The 21493-nt window shown below is 40.5% G+C and overlaps 1 protein-coding gene across 6 annotated transcripts in view; it reads left to right on the forward strand.

The window, feature by feature from the left end:
* Nucleotides 1-21493, forward strand: part of megf10 (multiple EGF-like-domains 10) — a 227157-nt gene that overhangs the window by 159245 nt on the left and 46419 nt on the right. For all 6 annotated transcript variants that reach the window (XM_069921930.1, XM_069921958.1, XM_069921937.1 and 3 more), the window contains 5 exons: nt 1178-1390; nt 4391-4565; nt 5814-5934; nt 15607-15770; nt 18298-18400. In XM_069921930.1, coding sequence (XP_069778031.1) covers nt 1178-1390; nt 4391-4565; nt 5814-5934; nt 15607-15770; nt 18298-18400 — 776 coding nt within the window. The remainder of the gene's footprint in view (nt 1-1177; nt 1391-4390; nt 4566-5813; nt 5935-15606; nt 15771-18297; nt 18401-21493) is intronic.

A 21493-nucleotide genomic window follows, 5' to 3' on the forward strand; every position in this document is an offset into this window, starting at 1 on the left:
AAGAAAACAGAGACACACGCCGAGAGCACTTTAGTTTATACAAATCTTTATTACTAATCTAAAGCTGATTTCAAACTACAAAATGCAAGCCCTTCCCAATTATACTTATCAACGCCTGGACTGGTCCCAACTGCCGAAGCGAGGCAACGACTGCACACTTGTAGTAGGTTTGTCAGGGCGCTGGTAGCAGCTTCTCCACCTCCCCCAACCGGGATGTTGGTTGGACTCTAGAAGTTTTTCTTCTTGCTGAGAGGCGTTTCCACCCCTCAGAGAGTCTCAAACTTCAGCAGTGGGACCATGGCTTATATTACCCAAAAATTGCTTATTCATAGCCCATCACCCTGAATAAATGATTTACTAATCTTCAAGGTCTCCTGACAGTCTGCGACCAACAAAAGACAACTGCATCTCTGGGCCTCATGGTGGAATTTAGATTATGTCTTCTGATTCATTCTTGCATAAGCTGGTCTAAATCCTCCATTACATGGTGGAAGTGTAAAAATGTCGGGATGAAATTTTTTATGCAAATTCCATCCTGTAATTTTTCCACTCATACCCCAACACATTATTATGGAGCAAATGCAGTGTAAATTGACACAGGAAGGCTGTGTAAAAGTGCCCCTGTGTAAATGACCACATCGGGACACACTGGAGGTAAATATGCTAATTCTTTTCAGAATAATCCCAAGTTTCTGTGTAAAAATGCCCTTTCACCCACGACATCAAGAAGGAGGATCAACATCATGGTTGGTAGTCTGTAAAATAGGCTCTTCCTGCTGACTGTGAGATTGATAAACAGTGTCATGCAACCGAGTAAATCATCCCAAAATATTTATATATATTTATTTTAAATTACATCTTTTTGTATACTATATTTGTGATTATTATGTGCTGTGTATTGTGTGTGCATGTATTTGCACTGTGGTTGGGAGCAGCCCCCAGGGGGCCATAGTACATTTAAGGGAGGGGGGGGCAATGGACTTGAGCAGGGTCCCAAGGGGACCCTAACCAAAAAGGAGATGAGAATGGGTAGTCTGGGGAAATGCTCTTTTATCAACCTGTAATACACCTGAATTGTTTCTAATGTCAATTATGGGGTGGGATAATTACATAAAATGAACACTTTAGTTTTTAAGATTTTAATGTAATTCTTTGCGGCTTTGTTTTTTTTTGCAAGATGTCAAGATCAATGCTCATTCGGCACCTACGGTAAAAATTGTGCTGAACTTTGCAGCTGCTTAAACAGGGGCAAGTGCTACCACATCAGCGGAGAGTGCCTGTGTGAGCCAGGCTTCACAGGGGATTCCTGCCAGACCCGCATGTGCCCCGGAAATACCTACGGGATAAAGTGTGACAAGCTCTGCCCCTGCCACACTCCAACTACACTCAGGTATGCCAAAGCTAAATAGGTCAACAGATTAATGTTTGAAAATGCAAATTATTAGCAAATGTATTTCCTTTCTCAATCTGGGTGTAGACGTTAGTCGTCAATCACTTGAGCTAAATGTACAATACAGCCGATCCCTACATTGATGGAGTTTGAGTAACGAAAATTGACCCAGTGGAATTCACAAATCACCACTTGTACATATATAACCATATCACCATTTACGGAGCAGAAACAGGCCATGTTGGCCTTTCGAATCCGCACCGGTTCACTGATTTTGTGCGCCCTCTTCAGACATTGGTCCTGGTAGATCTTCATTCAATAACAATGGGCGAATTCAATGCAGGTGGAATCAGTCGTAGAAATGTTTGTGAAACGTGCAGTTCAATACTTCTGGGCACATTCAATACAGGGTCAACTAGTCTGAGAAATGTTTCTGGAGTAATGTGCCCAGATTTGGTCTCATTACCCAAAAAAGGAGATACTTACAGCGGAAGTTCTCCAGACTGAAATAGTACTATCTGAAATAAAAATATGTTTCTTACGGAATTTATGTGAAAAAATTGTTTTAAAAAATGTTCTTGATGCATGCATTGATGATGTGGCTTTGGGTTACCAAACATTGTGATTTAGAATGGTGTTCTCGGAGCATATCTCCTGTAACTTGGGCATATTCTTATATAGCATTACTTCTCAAGTTCATCAATTTTGATGGAGCCACCGACATGCTGAAGGCTGAAAAATCCAAGCTTTGCTGAAAGTGTTAGGTCTAAGAAGTAAAAATGACAAGGTCTCAACAAAGGAAAACATCAGTTTTTTTTTTATTCCTGTCCCCACCTCCTACTATCGTGAAAAGTTTGTCTCTGACTGCTTGTGCTAATTAGTAAAAACACAGAAATGCTGGAGGAACTCAGCAGGTATCACAGCGTCCATAGGAGGTAAACATATGTATCCGATGATTCGGGCCTGAGACCTTCTTCAAGGTATGAGTAAGAAAACGGGGAGGCATCTGAATTTAAAAAGAGGGTGGGGGTAGGGGCAGTATAGTGCAGACCAAGAGACAAAAGGAGTTAATTGGGTATAGAGTGTAGGCCAGGAGAGAGGAAAAGTGAGATTGAAGGGGGCTGGGTTGGCTCTGTGAATGCAGAGCTGGGGTAAAGGGAAGAGAAGACAGAGGGAAAGGTGGATGAGGGAGGGGGGTGCTAACAGAAATTGAAGTCCATGCTAATGTCATCTAGTTGGAGGATGACCAGATGGAATATGAGATGTTGTTCCTCCAATTCATGGGTGGTCATTCTGGCAGTGCATGATGAGACTAATCTTTGTGGATTACTCTGCTTCCAGAACTTGGACTGATTAAAGTCACTGGGTCCAACTCTTGGAAGTGGAATACTACATCCAGCTGCACTTAAACATAAACAATCAGGACCAGTATGTGTAATTGGATGTGACGTAGAAATAAACAGATAATACCTCTATTTCTCACTCTTCTTGCACAGTATATAAGTCCCACATAGATATACATTTGTGTGTCCTGAAATGATTTAGCAAATGAGTGTGTGTGACCAGCTCATTAATTTTCTTTCAATTCAGAAGGCTGAATATTTTATTTGTTGATGAAATCAGCACCGAGGAGCTGAGGCTGTGAGCAATGTAATTTATCAAGTAAGACAATCCCTTTGACTCTGAAAGCTCTTGGAACCAATCAGATCAATATGAATAACTTCAAAGCCTTTTTCTCCCTGTTAGTAAAACATGTTGTTAAAGGGAACAATATAATACAGCTATTGTGCAAATAATGATTGAAATGCTTCAGAATGCATTTGATAAGGCGACCTTTACAGAACACGTCATAAATTTAAATTAAAATGTGTCAAATTCATTCCGTGAAATCAAGCCTGTTTATGCCTATTGGATCAAAATTTGGCTCAAAACTGAATGTGATGGACATTCCAGGTAATATCCACTCACAATGGATGGTGTGCTTATTTATGAAGATTAAAGCAGCTGTCGCATCCGCCTTGAAAATAGCAGGTGTTTCAGGCGGGAACAGCTGGCAGGTGAACAGGTATCACGACACATGCCCTCCCTGAGCAGTTGCTGTCTTCCTCAATTACAGCTGCGTTGATGGGTTCCTGAACAACTGCAAATCCAATTTAATTGGTTTTATAATCCAATTCAAGTCCCTCTCCAAAGATCTGCTGAGGAACATTCAGGCTGACACTGCAGTGAAGTACTGAGGGAATGCTGCAATGCCTGCAGTGGCATGCTGGAAGAGATTTTTAGCTATGGTCTTATCTGTTGTCCCAGAGTAATTTCATCTCACTAGAAAGGAAAATTTCACCATGTAACCTGACAGTATTTATTCCTCATCATCACCTGTCATTTCTAACCCCAACCAACCAATTTTCCCCTGCAACCGCTGCAACCGTGTCTGGCTGTCCCGCATCGGACTTGTCAGCCACAAACGAGCCTGCAGCTGACGTGGACATTTACCCCCTCCACAAATCTTCGTCCGCGAAGCCAAGCCAAAGAGAATGGTGGGAGCAGGCTGTGCATGAGTTGGCTATCTCATTTTTAAGATGCAACAGGTGACATACTGCAGAGAGTACCTCACCAGCTGTGAAGAGTTTTGGGCTATTTTCACAGGTCTGGAAATACAAGTCCTCTACAGAAATAGAGCTGAGACCTGCTAACTCCATGGAAGAGCTGAAACCCAAAGCTCCTGGGCCAATGCAACTCAAACATATCTGAGTGTTAGTCCTGAGCAGTAGGATATAAACCATAATTCTCACTGAAATTAGCAACTTGCTGAAAGAACTCAAAAAACCACTACTGGAACCATTTAAGGAAAAAATAATTAAAATGATCATTCTCTTTCTATTACAATGGTTACTCAAGCAGAGAATTACAGGCAACAGAAACTGGAGTTAGTGTTTCAGGTATAACAGTTGTGTGCCTATGTTTCAAGAGACTGAAATCCCTTTTATCCCCCCTTGCCAGCTGTCACCCCATGTCTGGTGAATGCACTTGCAAACCCGGATGGTCTGGACTCTACTGCAATGAGACATGTGCCCCTGGATTTTATGGCCCATCTTGTCGTCAAGTCTGCAGCTGCCAAAATGGAGCGGACTGTGATGGCGAAACTGGCAAGTGCATCTGTGCTCCAGGATATAAGGTAACCAGACTTGTCTGCTCTGCACAAAAATAGTCTGGAGCTTTCTTTTTAAATTTTCTTTCTAAATGAATTGTGTTTGTTGGGCAGTTGACTGTCCTTCCAGTAATTTTCATCTCTGTCCACAACCTTATTAATCCTGTAAAAGTTTCTCACATTTGCTACCTGTGTTAAATCAGCTAAATGTACAGAAATGTGGCCATTTGACACTCTCTCTGCATTAATGCTCCACACAAGTTTCCTCCAGCAGAATTAAGAATGAGAGGAAAAGGCAGTAGGTGGAGCTGAGGCAATGGCCAGATCAAGCTATCGTCTTATTAGATGGCGGATCAGGCTCTCAAAGGGCCAAATGACCTACTTTTGCTCCTATATATTTAAAATTTAAATTTAGTCATACACCACAGTAACAGGTCATTTCAGCCCACAAGTCCATGCTGCCCACTTTACACCCCATTAACCTATGTCCCTGGTACGTCTTTGAATAGTGGTAGGAAACCAGAATCCCCCAGAGAAAATCCACACAGACAAGGGGAGAATGTACAAACTTCTTACAGGCAGTGCGGGGTTCAAACCCCACTCTGGTCCCGATCGCTGGCACTGTATGTAAAGGCATTGCGCTAACCGGTACACCCTTATGTTCTTACGCTCTACTCCCCTCCGTTCATTCTGTCAATATATCCTTTCTCCTTAATGTGCAATAAATAACTCGAGAGGCTGAGACTGAGTCACTGATTTACAGGCAGGGACCTCATCCTATGCCATGACTCGGGCTTTCTAGGGAAGAGTCAAGGTGATAGAGGCTTTAGACAAGGTCAAAGAGGGATGGGCCACAGGTACAGTCACAGATCAGGGCAGAACCAAGTGATCAGGAATACACCAGTTCACCACACTCATTCATTCATTATTATGTTCCCTTCAACTGCACCTCTGCTATTCAGAATTTCACCTTCTGATCATTCTCTGGTTTTCATCAATTCCCTTTGGGACGTATCAATGACTGCTTTGCATTGTAGTCCCCAGATTCTGATATTGCCCAAATGTGTGAACACAATATTTTCAAAGCTTCTTAATTAAAAAAAAACTCAAGGCATGCTAAACAAAAAAAACCTATCTTTTTCTGATCTCTTTCATTGAGATAAGAGGAGTGATTATTATCTCTAGCTACGCTAGCTGTTAATATTTAGTTTCAGAATATTTTCATTTTTCTTCTTTTTTTAAAGCTCAAGTTATTTTCTGTCATTTGTTTGATAGGGATCTGATTGCTCAATTCCTTGTCCAGCTGGTACCCACGGAGTAAACTGTTCATCAACCTGTGACTGTAAAAACAAAGCAGTTTGCTCTCTAGTTGATGGCTCCTGTACCTGTAAAGCAGGTAGGTAAAGGAAGGCATGAAGTTGTGATGGGTGGGTGGATGGGGGATTGTTTGCTAATGCTGTTGGGGAGGTTTAAACTAATATGGCAAGGATAGGAATCCATGCAGAATGACAGAGGGAAACAATGCAGACACTGAAGAGGAAAGTAAAAATGGAGCACAGAAATAACAAATGCAAAAGATAGAAAGGTTACTAGATTCTGAAAGGCCAATGAGTGCAAGGGCATGTTATCTGAATGCCCGAAGGTTAACAAGAAGTCTGCAGAAGTTGGAAAACTAGAACTTAAGCTTACTGCCCTAAATATCTTTATTTCGGTGCTTGAAAGTTGGATGTTTTAAATACTGCATTGTTATTTAATAAAATGTTCCAAGGCATATTGATGCAGCTAATAGAATTATAGATTTAGGTTTACTGATGGGGTCTGTGTGGAGTCTGTACGTTGAAAGGTTGTGATAGTACAGATTCTATCACCAATGTGTATAGATGGTAGTGTAGGATGACTGTGATTGGCTGAGAGTGTAGCCACACCTACTGGCAGGTCTTAAAGGATTGCTCCTAGCCAGACCAGGTCATTCTGGACTGGTCGACCTACTTGTGATATGCTCCAGTCTTTTAGTTAATAAAAGCCTTGGTTTGGATCAATAAGTCTTTGGTTCTTTCAACATGCACTACAATTTTATTAACAGATTCTATCACCAATATGTATATGTACATATGTACAGATGGTAGTGTAGGATGACTGCGATTGGCTGAGAGTGTAGTCACACCTACTGGCAGGTCTTAAAGGATTGCTCCTAGCCAGACCAGGTCATTCTGGACTGGTCGACCTACTTGTGATATGCTCCAGCCTTTTAGTTAATAAAATTGTAGTGCGTGTTGAAAGAACCAAAGACTTATTGATCCAAACCAAGGCTTTTATTAACTAAAAGACTGGAGCATATCACAAGTAGGTCGACCAGTCCAGAATGACCTGGTCTGGCTAGGAGCAATCCTTTAAGACCTGCCAGTAGGTGTGACTACACTCTCAGCCAATCGCAGTCATCCTACACTACCATCTGTACATATGTACATATACATATTGGTGATAGAATCTGTACTATCACAAAGGTGAAAGGTTCAAAGGTGAAATTTTGAGAGTACAGAGTTTGTGTGATCCTGTCAGGATTAAAGGCAAGTTTAGCAGGCATAGGGAACCTAGGTTTTTGAGGGATATTGGGGATCTGGTTCAGAAGAAGAGAGATGTGTATAACAGGTATAGGCGACATGGAGCAAATGAGGTACTTGAGGAGTATAAAAAATGCAAGAAAGAAATTAGGAATGCTAAAAGAAGACATGAGTTTGCTTTGGCAGATAATGTGAAAGAAATTCCTCAGGGTTAGTGAAGAAATAGCAGAGGCTCTGAAAGTGATTTTTCAAATGTCATTAGAGATGGGTATAGTGCTGGAGGTTTAGCATATTGCACATGGTTCCTTTGTTTAAAAAAGGTTCAAGGAGAGACCCTAGCAATTATAGACCTGTAAGTTTGATGTCTGCGGTAGGTAAATTAATGGAAAGTGTTCTTAGAGATAGTATATATATAAGTATCTGGAGAGAAAGGTCTGATAAGGAAAACTCAACATGGATTTGTGCGTGGAAGGTCATGTTTGACCAATTTTGTTGAATTTTTTGAAGAGGTGACTAGAAATGTTGATGATGGTAGAGCAGTGGATGTTGTCTATATGGACTTCAGTAAGGCCTTCAATAAGTTTCCACATGGAAGGTTAGTTCAGAAGGTTTTAATTTTGAGATAGTCAAATGGATTCAACAGTGGCTGGAAGGGGGGATGCCAGAGAGTCATCGTGGATAATTGTTTGTCAGGCTGGAGGCCGGTGACAAGCGGTGTGCCTCAGGGATCTGTATTTGGGTCCTTTGCTGTTTGTTATATACATTAATGATCTGAATGATGTGTTGGTAAATTGGATTAGTAAATATGCAGATGATACTAAAATAGGTGGAATTGTGGATAATGAAGAAGGTTTTCAAAGATTGCAGAGGGAATGGGACTGCTTAGAAGAGTGGGAGTTTAATGCTGAGAAGTGTGAAATGCTTCATTTTTGTAGGAAAAATCAAAACAGGAAATACATAGTAAATGGGACATTGAGGAATGCATTGGAGCAGAAAGATCTAGGAATAATGGTTTATTGTTCCCTGAAGGTAGAATCTCATGTGGATAGGATGGTGAAGGAGGCTTTTAGTATGCTGGCCTTTATCAATCAAAGCATAGAATACAGGAGTTAAGAGGTGATGATAAGACAGTTTAAGGCATTGGTGAGGCCAAATTGGAATACTGTGTGCAGTTCTGGTCACCAAATTATAGGAAGGATATCAATAAGGTAGAGAGAGTGCAGAGAAGATTTACAAAAATGTTACCCGAGTTTCAGCATCTAGATTACAAAGAAAGATTGAGCAAATTAGGTCTTTATTCTTTGGAGTGTAGAAGGTTGAGAGGGGATTTGATAGAGGTATTTAAGATTATGAGAGGGATAGATAGAGTTGATGTGGATCAGCTTTTTCCATTGAGAGTAGAAGAGATTGAAATAAGAAGTCATGAGTTAAGGGGCAAAAGTTTAGAAGTAACATGAGGGGGAACTTCTTCACTCAGAGAATGGCCGCTGTGTGGATTGAGCTTCTAGGAGAAGTGGTGGCGGCAGGGTCAATTTTGTCATTTAAGGAAAAATTGGATAGGTATATGGATGGGAGGGGAATGGAAGGTTATGGCAGGGTGCAGGTAGGTTGGACTAAAGGAGAGTACTTAGTTTCATGTGGACTAGAAGGGCCAAAATGGCCTGTTTCTGTGCTGTAATTGTTATATGGTTACATGGTATATTTAAGTGCAAACGAATAGTAAGGGGAAAAATTGGTCCCCTTGAAGATCAGAGTGGTTGATTATGTATGGAGCCAAAAGAGATGGGGAGATCTTAAATATTTTTTCATCAGTATTCTCTCAGGAAATGGGCATAGAGTCATGGGAAGTAAGGATGAGGTCAAGGAACCTGTACAGAGGTGCTTGCTGTCTTAAAGGAAATAAGAGTGGATGAATCCCCAGGGCCTGACAAGATATTCCCTTGGACCTTGAGGGATGCTAATGTAGAAATCACAGTGGCTCTGAAAGGAATATTTTAAATGTCCTCAACTAAGGGTATGGTGCTGGAAGATTGGAGGGTAGCTCACATTGTTTCATTGTTTAAAGAGGTTCAAAGAGTAACCCAGGTGAGCCTGACATCAGTAGTGGGTAAATTATTGGAAGGTTTTCTAAAAGATCAGATATACAATTATTTGGATAGCCAGGAAGTGATTAGGGATAGTCAACATGGCTTTGTGCATGGCTAGTCCTGTTTGTCCAATCTTATCAAGTTTTTGAGAGGGTTACCATGAAAGTTGACAATGAAAAGACTATGTTGTCCACATGGACTTTAGTAATTGCTTTGACAAGGTTCCACATGGGAGGTTAGTCAGGAAGGTTCAGACACTAGGTATTCAGGGTGAAGTAGTGAACTGGATTCGACAATGGCTGGATGGGAGAAGCCAGAGAGTAGTGGTGAATGATTGCTTCTCACACTTGAGCCTGTGACTGGTGGCTTGCCTCAGGGATCATTGCTGGAACCAGTGTTGTTTGTGATTTTTATCAAAGATCTGGATGATAATGTGGTAAATTGGTCAGCAAGTTTACAGATGACATAAGATTGGAGATGTTGGGGACAGCAAAGAAGGTTTTCAAAATTTGCAGAGAGATCTGAATCAGATGAAAAATGGGAAATGGAATTTAATGCAGTCAAGTGTGTATTTTGGAATGACAAACCAAGAGGGACATTCATAGTAAATAGTAGGGGTCTGAGGTGTGCAGTAGAACAGAGAGATCTGAAAGTGGCATCACAAGTGTATAGGGTTGTAAAGAGCATTTTTGGCATATTGGCCTTCACAAATCAAAGTCTTGTGTATAGGAGTTGGGATGTTATGGTAAAGTTGTATAAAACATTGGTGAGGCCGTATTTGGAGTAGTGTGTGCAGTTTTGGTCACCTAACTACAAGAAAGATATAATAATATAAAAGAGTGATTTACTAAGATGTTGTTCAGAGTTCAGGAACTGAATTACAGGACAAGGTTAAACAGCTTTGGACTTTATTCCCTCGAGCATAGAAGAATGAGAGGAGATTTGATAAAGGTATTTAAAATTATGAGGAAGATAGACAGAGTAAATGTAGATAGGTTTTTTTCCACTGAGGATAGTAGGTGAGATACAAACCAATGCATAACGATTGTGCGGAAATAGCGTGGGAACAAAATATGAACTGGTATGAACAATGATCAAAGAAAAATCACTATGATACCCCACCACCTCTCGACTCAGTGCAGGCACGGCTCTATGCTGCAAGGGACACTACTTGAATGCTCCTAACCCTTTTAACAGTGCACATCTTACCAACAGTTTCTCCAGCACCCTTCCACATTTCTAGGCCTGGAGTGAAGCAGGGTGGCCCCAAGCTGGCAAAGAGAGAGAACAAAGAGCACAATGCTGGAGGGTTCAGGCCAGATCATTTACCAGGGGGGGGGGGGGGTTATGGGGGTGGCCTAATTGCTCGGTGTCAGGAGAGTTAATCCAATTACAACAGCCAATGGCCCAAGGCCAAGTACAGGCAGGCTGGAGAGTGCAGTCCAGGTAATTTACATGAAACCAACAGCAAGGTGTGCACTAATGGGTGGGGTGGAACCAAACCTTGATTGAATCTGGTGTGTCTACCGACAGTGCAGTAACCCTTCCCAATACATATGGGGAAAATAAAAATGTGATTGGTGTAAATGGGTGGTAGAGTATTGGCATAGACTCTGGACTGCTGTACGACTTGATAACTTTATTACAGCACAACACAATCCCTTTGGCTCACAATGTTGTGCCAACCTACATAAACCTACTCAAAAAACTAAACCTCTCTCAAAATTTCTTTCAGACATTGACATCCATTCATTCTTTGAAGTACTTATAGTGCCCACCATAATGTTTGGGACAAAGACACTTTTTTCATTTATTTGCTGCTGGGCTCCACAGTTTTACATTTGTAACCAAACAATTTGCATATAATTAAAGCACACATTCCACATTTTATTCAAGGTTTTTTGTATACATTTTGATTTGATCAGGTAGAAATTACAGCACTTTTTATACATAGTTCCCCCATTTCTGGGCACCAAAATGTTTGGGATATTTGGCTTACAAGTGTTTGTGAGGACTTGGGTATGTTGAATAACTCCATTGGTGCAGGTATAAGAGAGCTAGGCTTGCTTCTAAGCTTATGATCACCTGTGGAGTCTGTAGTTGCCATTTTTCAACATGAGGACCAGAGTTGTGCCAGTGAATGTCAAAGAAGCCATTATGAGCCTGAAAATCAAGAATAAAATTGTAAGAGACATTGCCCAAACCTTAGGATGACCAGATTACATTTTGCCAAGAAATATTTAAAAGAGCCTGCAGAATTCTGGAAAAAAGTCTTGAGGACAGTTGATACACCTGTATCAGAGTGATGGCACGAGCAAAGTGTGGAGGTGTAAAGGAACTGCCCAAGATCCAAAGCATACCACCTTTGCCATAGTTTGCATCTTGCTGTGTAGCCTCTGTATTTCTGTTCATATAGTCTTCTGCAGACAATAGTCGTTGGCATATTCACACCTGCCCCCTGAAGAGTGTTTCTGATCTGTTGCACTTATATTTGTGGATTCTTCTTCATTAAGCTTGAATAAAATCTGGAATGTGTACTTTAATTATATGTAAATTGTTTGATTACAAATTTAAAACTGAGGAGCACAGGGGCATATAAAGGAAAAAAAAATGTCTTTGTCCCAGGCATTATGGAGGGTAATGTATATGTGTCAATGCTTAAAAGGCTGGCATGTAAATGGTGTGAGTGGGAAGAAATAGAGTTGTATTATTTCAAAAGTATTCATTCCCTTGCGACAATGAGTGAATTCTATTGCAAATTCCTATAATGCATTAGAGCAGTATTTTGTTTAGCTGATACTGGGAAGCTAGGTGTTCATATTTGGTACAAGGGATGCCCTTATTGTAGTGTTCTGACAGACTACACAATACACTGTCAATTGGAAATGGGTTAAGGAAAAGTAACCCAATTGTTTTCTGTATTTCAAAGGGATTCAGTTTCTTTCATATTTCCCACACCCTTCTTTTCGTGGCAGAGATTCCAAATAGAACATTGTCTCGCGTCCAGGAACACCATCAGTAGTTCTGTGCACTATACTTTATGAAAGTTGTATTGGCATCAGGAGTGCAGCATAAATATACCTTTACTCTGAGGCTTAAGTTATGTGGAGGGACTTGCAAATTCATGCTCTGTTCTCTGAAATTTAGAAGATTAAAGAGGGTCTGATAGAAACGTTTTTTTTGTAGATGTCAAATAGAGAGTGATCAGGTAGATGTAACATGTCTTTCTGCTGGTTTGAGAATCTCAGTTGTAAAGTGAGAGCCATGTGTTACAGGAATAAATTTAGGGCACACATCAACATGTAGAGATGTAAAACTACCTTCCCTGACCAGCAATTGATGGTCATTGAGCTGTTAATTTTATAGCAGATAGGTTTTTGATTCACTGAAAGCCTACTGAAAGATGGAACAGAGGTATGGAATTCGATCACATGGAACTCATGGAACAGTGGAACAAGTTAAATTAGCTGAATCACATTTTCCTGTTACTTGTCTACAGCATTTCTTTTTGTTAAAATTATGGTACATTTATCACTTTTTTTTCCATTGTCAACAAGCAGTTCAACAGACGAAGGGGAGGGGCCATACTGTGAAATTGCTCATTGCATTTGTTGTGATCTGCAGCATGCTGTCTTAAGGGGCAGTGGAAACTAGCTGCTTCAAAGCAGTGATTAAATACTTTAAAGGGAAGAATTTGGAGAGCCACCAAAGCTAAAAAAAAATGGTAACCATGTGTTATTTGGGAGAAATTTATACCACAGCTGCCTCTGACAGACACCTACAATGACAAGCAAAATTAAAACACCACATATCATGTGCAGCAGGAGAGTATGTTGCTTGTTATTCAGTGTTGAAAGCACACCACTAAATTTTGAAAACTGATGCACCAAAACAGAAGGACATTTGGCCAACTGCCCTTCTTAGCTTTTTCAGAGATGCCTCCAATTAGTTCTAGACTTCCTTTCCATCGCCCAGCAAATGTTCCCTGATTAAGTGTTTATTCGTTACAGTACACTAGATAAAAAGGATCTTAGATCAGCGAGCGTATCATAGAATGGAATGAGAAATGGCTTGGGACCTAAGCAGCAGAAGGGTCAGAAACATTAGTGGGAGTTAATATAGAGACCTCCGAACAGTAGTAGTATGTCAATTAGAAGGCATGTGAGCAAAAATCCACAGTAATCATGGTGGACTTTAATCTCCATGTAGACTGGATAAATCAAATTAGTACTTACAATATAGAAGATGAATTTTTGTACTGCTGTAATCATTTGGATTTTCTATCAGTATGTTAAAGAACTGACTGGGGAACAGACTAATTTACATTTAGTACTGTGCAGTGAGCTAAAAGCGAAATACTAATCTTGCAAGGAAAGAGTGACCTGATTACAAAAGAAATGATCTTAAATTTAAAAGTGCACTGTTCAACCAGGTTTTTCAATTAAAACAAAGGAAACTGTTCAAGGGGGCACATTGACTGGAGGGGATTTTCACTGACACTAAGAATATGACGAAGGAAGGGTGTAGGTGGTATTGATGGAAAGAATACAGGATTTGAACTTTGATTTGCAGTAAATGTACATTTTTAAAGCATAAATGTACAACAAGAAAAGTGACGCAGCCGTGGATTACGGAACATATTGAAGACAGAAAAAAATAGATGAAGAAAGTTTATAAGATTGGCAGCAAAAATCCATTATGCCTGAGGATTGGGGTATTTTGGATTTCAACAAAATTAGAGTATAAGATAAAGATAGTCAAAAGTATGAAACAAAAAGTTAGTAGGAGTTTCTACAGGTGTATAAAAAAAAGAAAAAGACTGACCCATAGAACATGAATCAGAGGAATTAGTAAATAATAATGGAAAATAACAGGATGGAGATGAATTTCTTTCAGGCTGGCAGATACATTGCATCAGTTCTCATTGTGGAGAATATAAGTATCATCCCTGAGATACTGGAACTGGAGGAAATTCAGGAAAATTACAATCACCGGGGCAGTGGTACTGAGTAAATTGTACCTGTGGGCTCAAAGGTTGTTGGGAAGATGAAATAACTGGTGAACCTAGTGCTATATCCTTACCATTTATGTGAATGATTTGGATGAAGAGATGGAGGGTAAAGATAGACAGCAAAGCAAGCAATCAACAAAAAGATATAGGTAGGCTGTTAAGAGTGGACGAAGATATGGAAAATGGGCTACAATGTTGTAAAATGTGAAATTGTTAATTTTGGTTAGCAAAGTGAAAAAGTATGGGAGCTAAATAGTGAGACATTGACATGGTTGTAATGCATCAATTGCAAGATGACAAGAGTACAGCTACAGTTAGTAATTAGGGTTCCTACTGTGGGGAGCTGAATACAAAAGTAGGAAGGTTATGTTCAGTTACATATTGCATTGGTGAGATCATAACATGAGTTCTGCTTACAGTATTTGGATCCTTGTTTAAGTGGATGTGTTAATGTGTTGGAACATGGTCTGAAAGGTTTGCTAGACTGTAATGGGTGGCTTGTCCTTTGACAAAAGGTTAGATAGACCAATCTTGCATTTGCTGAAAGAATAAAGGGACACTTGATTGAAACAGATTCCGTGAGATCTTGAGACGCTGGATGCAGAAAGAATGTGGAAGAATTGAGAACTAGGGGTCATGGCATAAAAATAAGATGTTACTCATTCAGGAGGTTGGGAGTTTTTTGGAAGTCTTTTTCTCATAGGGCAGCAGAGCTGAGATTTTGACTAATTTTAAGAAAAAGATAAATAATAAATGTTATTGTGGATGGGGTGGAACGTGGATCTGCAGTCACAATTAAATCAGCCATGATCGTATAGAACGGTGGGGAAGATTTGAGAGGCTAAGAAACATATTCCTTCCAAGGGCTTCATAGGGAAGATATAGAAAAGATTTATTTCCTCGAGTGAATGTTCCTGGAATCTGGGGGTTGCCATCAGTACAAAAGCTTCCATATTCCGAATGTATAATAACCAGAAATTCCTCCCTGTGCCCCTTTATTTTTCTTTTCCTTTGAGATCTCTGTAAGGTTCATTTGCCTTCTTTGTCACTAATGTGTCTTGGTGTCAAACCCCTTCTAATGTGGTGAGAGGAGATAATTTTTAAAGATGGAATGAAGATTAATTTGGTGTGGGATTTAAAGTGGCTACAGCTGTGCAGACTCAGTCACTGAGTATATGAAGCCAAACTTTGAACATTAAAGGCAGATGAGGTGACTTCAGGAAAGTGATGAGGCAAAGTATTAGGTAAGATCAGATGTGAAGGGCTGAATGGCCTACACTGTATTATCTTTTTTTCATGACCACATCTTGCAAGAAGCATTGTTTATATCTCATGTTGATGACTTATCAATACAATTAGTATGTGCTTAATATGCTGTCATGCAATGGTTGCTTCCTTAATCCTGCTAGGTTGGCATGGGGTTGATTGTTCAATTCCCTGTCCTCGAGGTAAATGGGGCCTTGGATGCAACTCATCATGTCATTGTGCCAATGGAGGAGCCTGTAACGCTGTGGATGGGAACTGTACTTGCCTAGCAGGATGGAGAGGGAATAAGTGTGTACATCCATGCCAGGTAGGGTGTTTGCCATTATTACAACCCGTTGTGAGTTGGAAAAGTGCATACTAATCCACAGCATCAGAGAACATCTAGACTGGGGAATTATGGCTCTAAATTCATCCAATGCATGGCATGATTTTACATTGGATTACTGTTGGCAAGAAAAATATTTATTAAGTTCAGCAACACTTTCAAAATTCACCCATTCAGAAATCCAATTTAAGATAACAAAGAAATAATTCAATGACAGCCAAAATTTGCACTGGTTCGAAGAGTACTAACCATTAAATATTGGGTTATGTTGGGATTATCAACAAGAATAGCCAGGCACTAAGCAGGAATAATTGAAGAATAACCAGGAGTAATCATAAACTAACCACCAATGTCTACACATCAACAACTTAATTTGACAAATTCATGTGCTTAAATATCAACATTCTTCTGACTGACTACACTCTTATTTTCTGTTCTTACTGATAATTTTATCTGGGCATTTCTTTAATTTACTTTTATTAAAGAAAAACTGCATTCATACATTTTACAAACACAAGATCCACAGGAAAAAAAAGTTCTCTGAACTGGTTCAATTCTTGGAATTGTTTGCTTTTACATTAACCAATGCACATCAGTGTAAGAATTTTTGCGATGGTTGGAGAGTGTGCAAGATTAAGATTTTCATTGCAGCTCCTTATACATGAAATATTATAATTAAGAGAATTCAAATGGGTATTGTTAGGTTAGCGTTTGACATAACAGCCAAGAATTTGGTTTCTTTCAAAGTCCTTTTATTGTTGGACATACTGAATACATGGGATTTCTGCTGCACTGAAAGATAAAGTTTGGCTTCACTGAAATTAGACTTAATTCTTGAGATCGAGAGATTCTCCTAGTTGCTGACTGAACATGCTTACCTTTGAATTAAGAAAATACAATCTCATTCAAAAGTCATCATTTTTGGGGGAATTGAGAGAGGAGAGACAGCTTCCAAAAGCTGAGAATTTAGATTGAGGGGAAAATCACAAGTCTTGAGGTGAGAGTCAGCTATTTTGGATTGAGATGGGAAACTTCACTTAAGGAATAAGAACTTTTGGATACCAAGTTACTGGGTGCATTGAAGAATAGGATTGATAGATTTTCATGTGCTGGGTAGGGGAGGAGGGAATCATGGAATTCAGAAAGGAAAGTGGAGTTGAGGAAATGGATTGGCTATGATCTCATTAGGCCCTTTCATGTAATGTAAAAGTCTGACTATAAAAGCAGAGATTCTCCACCCTTATGTCAGGAGACTTACCTCTATGAATGCGCCATGGCTTGCTCCAAGGCACCGACTGCAATCCCTCTTGGTGAAGGATCATCGGTGGACTCTGCCACCCAGTGTGAATGTAATGCCGCTGACTGGCTAAAGGTGGGCTGATGAAGTGGCAATGACTCTGTCAGCCAGCAACCCATCTCTCCTCTCTCTCCCACCCACTCACCCCTCGCCCTCCATGAACCTCTCAGGTTAGGGGCAGCCAGTGGGAGCTGTTGGGGCAGGGGTGGCCAGTGGGGCCATTAGGGTGGGAGCCATCAGGGCACCTTACTAGGCCGCTTTGGCCTTTGGGGCCACTCGTAAGCAGCTCAAAATGCGGCAGAGCAATGGCGATCATTCCTATCCATAAGCCCCCATGCTACTGGAACCATTCTGGGAAACACACAGCGGTTCCAGCTGCTTGGGGGATTATGGGTAGGGAAGACAACCATTGCTCTTCTGTGTATTTATGACGGGCAGTCCCACAGCAGCAGTTGCCCCCACCTCTGGAGGGTGCTGCAAGTAGCCACTCAACATGAATGCAACACAAGAGCAGCCTTTTAGGGCTGCTCCATGAAAGGTAAGTTTATATTTTTCCCTCCGCACTTATAGCTGGCCTCCAGGCAGAGGCTTGGCATAAAAGAGCCTATTGACCAACTGTCTAGACTTGAAGGCCTAAATGGTCACCCCTCTATATTTTTCCTCAGTTTATGGCCATCTGATAGTTCACCATCCTTTGAATGGGCATCAGACATGGAGAACAGGAGGGAGGGAATTTGCCATCAAATAACATTGACTGCCAGCAATGGATCTGTGGTCACCTACTCATCCTTTGAACAGGAGTCAAAGGGGCGTAGCCTGTCTTAATTAGTCATGAAGGGTAGAGTGTGAAACAATAAGTCCTCGCCCGACTGTTGAATTAGGAGTCCGTTTCTTTGCTGATACCATTTGAAATTTCAAGTGTGCAAAATGGATCATAGGAACAGGAAAAGACCAATCAGCCCTTAAACCGGTTCTGCTTTCATTTGGATTATAGAAAATGGAATTGTAGCTTTTATCTTAACCCCCAGTGCCTTTACCCTTTATACCCCTTGCCAAGCAAAAGTCTCTTAATTTTGGTTCAGATAGGCTTGGCAGCTCTGAGAAATTACTTCCTGACATCACCCCAGGAAGACATTGTTCTTGACCTACGTTTTTCAATTCTGCAATCCTTCAATATTGAGATCAGAGTTAATATGTTTGTTTGTTTGCCAGGATGGCTCTTACGGATTGAACTGCATTGAGCGTTGTGACTGTAGTCACGCTGACGGATGTCACCCCACTACTGGCCATTGTCGCTGTCTGACTGGTTGGACAGGTCAGTGACATTTGAGGTTCTCCTTCAATGTGAGCACTGAATTGCATCCAATTTTCAGCAGAAGAACGAGCGATTTGGTCTTGATACTCCATACAAGCCTCCTTCCACTCCTCTCCGTCTCACTCTGGCACATTTCTTGCTCGCATTTATCAATTTACCCTGAAATGCATTCACCTATCAGTGGGAAATGATTCTGCATTCTCACCAGCCTCTGGGGTATTTCTCCATCTCATTTAGAAACCATCAGTTTCACACTCTTGAGGCTCTAAGTTTCAGAATCTCTTCCCTAAACTTTTGCTTCTGTACTCTAAATCTAAATTGCTAAGGAGCAGGGGTACTAGGTTATCAACAGACCATACCTGGGAAAGTGAGTAAGGTCCACTCAGTATGGACAGTGAAGTGAGAGAGGAAGATTGATGACATCCAAAGATATTAAGATGAACCTTGGGCCCTCTCTCTGGATTAACCTTGGCCTTCCCTGATGTAACACCAGGCTTCAATTACCTAAATTTGTTTTAACTCTCTATTGATTCAACCTAATTGCGTGAAGCTTGACTATTACAAGATAGGTTGACTCTGGATAGAAAATATTGAGAATATTGAAAATGTTTAAAAAAATAAATGCATCAAAACCGCAAGGGAATTAACTGGAAAAAAAAAAATTATTTTTAGAGTTGGCCATTTATCCTCAATGTGGGATACAATCCAAATTAATTCCTTTCAGAAACAAAAATAATCCTGCTGTTATTTATTAAGTATGTTAAAACAAAATGAGTCAAATATGAGATTTAAAAGTGTTGTAACTGTAGCTCATATGGCCAAGTTCTATGTAAAAGATCGTTTGTGCCCATCTGTTTAACGCATTTCTGCATTGTGCAGGCCCAGTTGTGGTAGATGGAATTACAAATGCTCCTAACGAGTTTATCCCTATCGCTCTTTACTTCCCCTCATTATCAGATCCTTCTATTCCTTTCTAGTGTTTAGGCTGCTTCCTCCGAAATCTACCTCTAATGTTGGGGACTTTTGTACAGTGTCATCACTCTGCAGGTGTTCTGCATTCCCTGTAGGATGTTTTGGTGACCTTTTTTTTAATGATCTGTAGTTTCTTCCCAACTCCAACAAGTGGAAGCATCATCTTGATGTCCAACCTACCAAACCCCTTTTCATAATCGCGCCAACCCTTTTCCAAAGTGATGGGGCCCAATCCTGACCGATCTTTCATCAGTAATGTGCAGCATCTTGCAGTGATTGCCCCCTCCAGGTGGGTGCCACCATCAAATAACAAGCAAGCAACAAGCAGTGGTTGTCTGTGATTTACAGAATGAACCTCTGACCCAGGTTCTGTCACAGGGGGTTCAGACGAATGCTGAATTAAACTTAAGTGTCTCACGTGTGAGGCATCGGGCACAAAATGAATGTACATTTTTTTTTAGAGCTCTGCCTGAGTTGAAGTTTATTAGAACACCGAGGAATTGCCTAGCAACGGATAAATTTCTCAATGCGTTCTTTGTCCTTCCCATTGGCATTCCATACCATCAGGGTACTACTGCTCAGTGGGACCACAAGCTGGAATAGTCTCCAAAACAATCTTCTCTCAAAAGCGGGTGAAACATTTATATCTTCAGTTTTTAAAAAAAAACATGAATGATAAAATTTGTTCTAAAAATTGAGAATCATTAACTATTTCGAAAGAAAATCTCTGTTGTCCTGCTTAAAAAAAAGTGCTGTACTAATTTGCTTTATTTACAGCTGTTACATAATACACCATAGTTTCTGTGGGATTCAGTCAGCTTTCCAATCAGCTGTGCTTAAATGATTCATTCAGTGACAAGACAGGCCCGATTGTAACAGCAGTAGACACAATAAGGTCTAAACTCTGCAGTAGATGTTTACTGGCATTCCATTTAAAAAAAACATTCAGTGATCGGCATGAAATAAAAAGGGGGCAAGTTTGTTTATATTCCATAAACTTTTTAGTTTCATTAATATGCTGCAGATTAAGTTGTAAGGACACTGATGGGGTTCCATATAATTGTCCTACATGTTTATCATATTAATCTTGATAGTTTTGTAACTAAAGTGGTGCACAGAACATGTGAACATCTCAGAATAGGCATCATTTTTCTACATGCTCCCCTTCCTGATTTGTTGTACTATTGCCTAATCATGAACAGTTCATGTGTGAAGATACCAGTGATCTCACTGAATGGTGGAAAAAAATCAAGGGGCTGTACAGTCTCATCCTGATCCCCTCTTCCCACCCCTAAAGCGCCAGCTTCTTTCTCATTGGTTCCAAGAACTTAACATGGAACTGTTAATCCTTTTTTTGACTGGATTGTGTTCTTGCATTGCCAAACCAAAAGCAGCATGGCAATGCTTTAGTCAAGCTCCCAGTTAGAAATAGAAAGGCAAATGTTTGACCAGAACAATGCTGCAATGAATAGATACACTGCCTCACAGCACCTAGGAACAGGTTCAATCCTATCCTTGGGTGCCATCTGCATGGAGTTTGCCCATTCTCCCTGTGATCGTGTGTGCCTCCTCTTATCCTCCAGTCGCCTAACCGTACCAAAGACACAGATTAAGTTGTGATAGTACAGATCTATCACCAATGTATATAGTGTATATAGTTACAGTATCTAGACTGTGCTTACAGCGATTGGCTGAGAGCTAAGCCATGCCTACTGTCTGGGCCTTAAAGGGTTGTGTCCCTAGCCAGGTCAGATCACTCCGGACTGGTCGGCCACCTGTGAAGAGCTCCTGTCTTTTGCTAATAAAAGCCTTGGTTTGGATCAACAAGTCTTTGATTCTTTCGACGAGCTCTAAATAAGTGTCTTCTGTAAATTGCCTTGAGAGAGTCTAAGGATCTGAAGGGAGTTGATGAGAATTTAAAAAAAACATAGTTGATGGAGGATTAGCTTGAATTGATGTTGACAGTTGGCACAGATTAGAGGGGCCAAAGAGCTGGATTCTTATCTTTTTCTCACTATAACTGAGTTTAACATGGAGATGATGAGGTTAAATTTATGCTGAAGATTTTTCAACCTGGAAGCCAGATGATGTCCTGGGGAAAAAATGGACTCTCAGTTGCTT

Source organism: Narcine bancroftii, chromosome 1, assembly GCF_036971445.1.
Source record: "Narcine bancroftii isolate sNarBan1 chromosome 1, sNarBan1.hap1, whole genome shotgun sequence".
Classification (NCBI taxonomy): Eukaryota; Metazoa; Chordata; class Chondrichthyes; order Torpediniformes; family Narcinidae; genus Narcine; species Narcine bancroftii.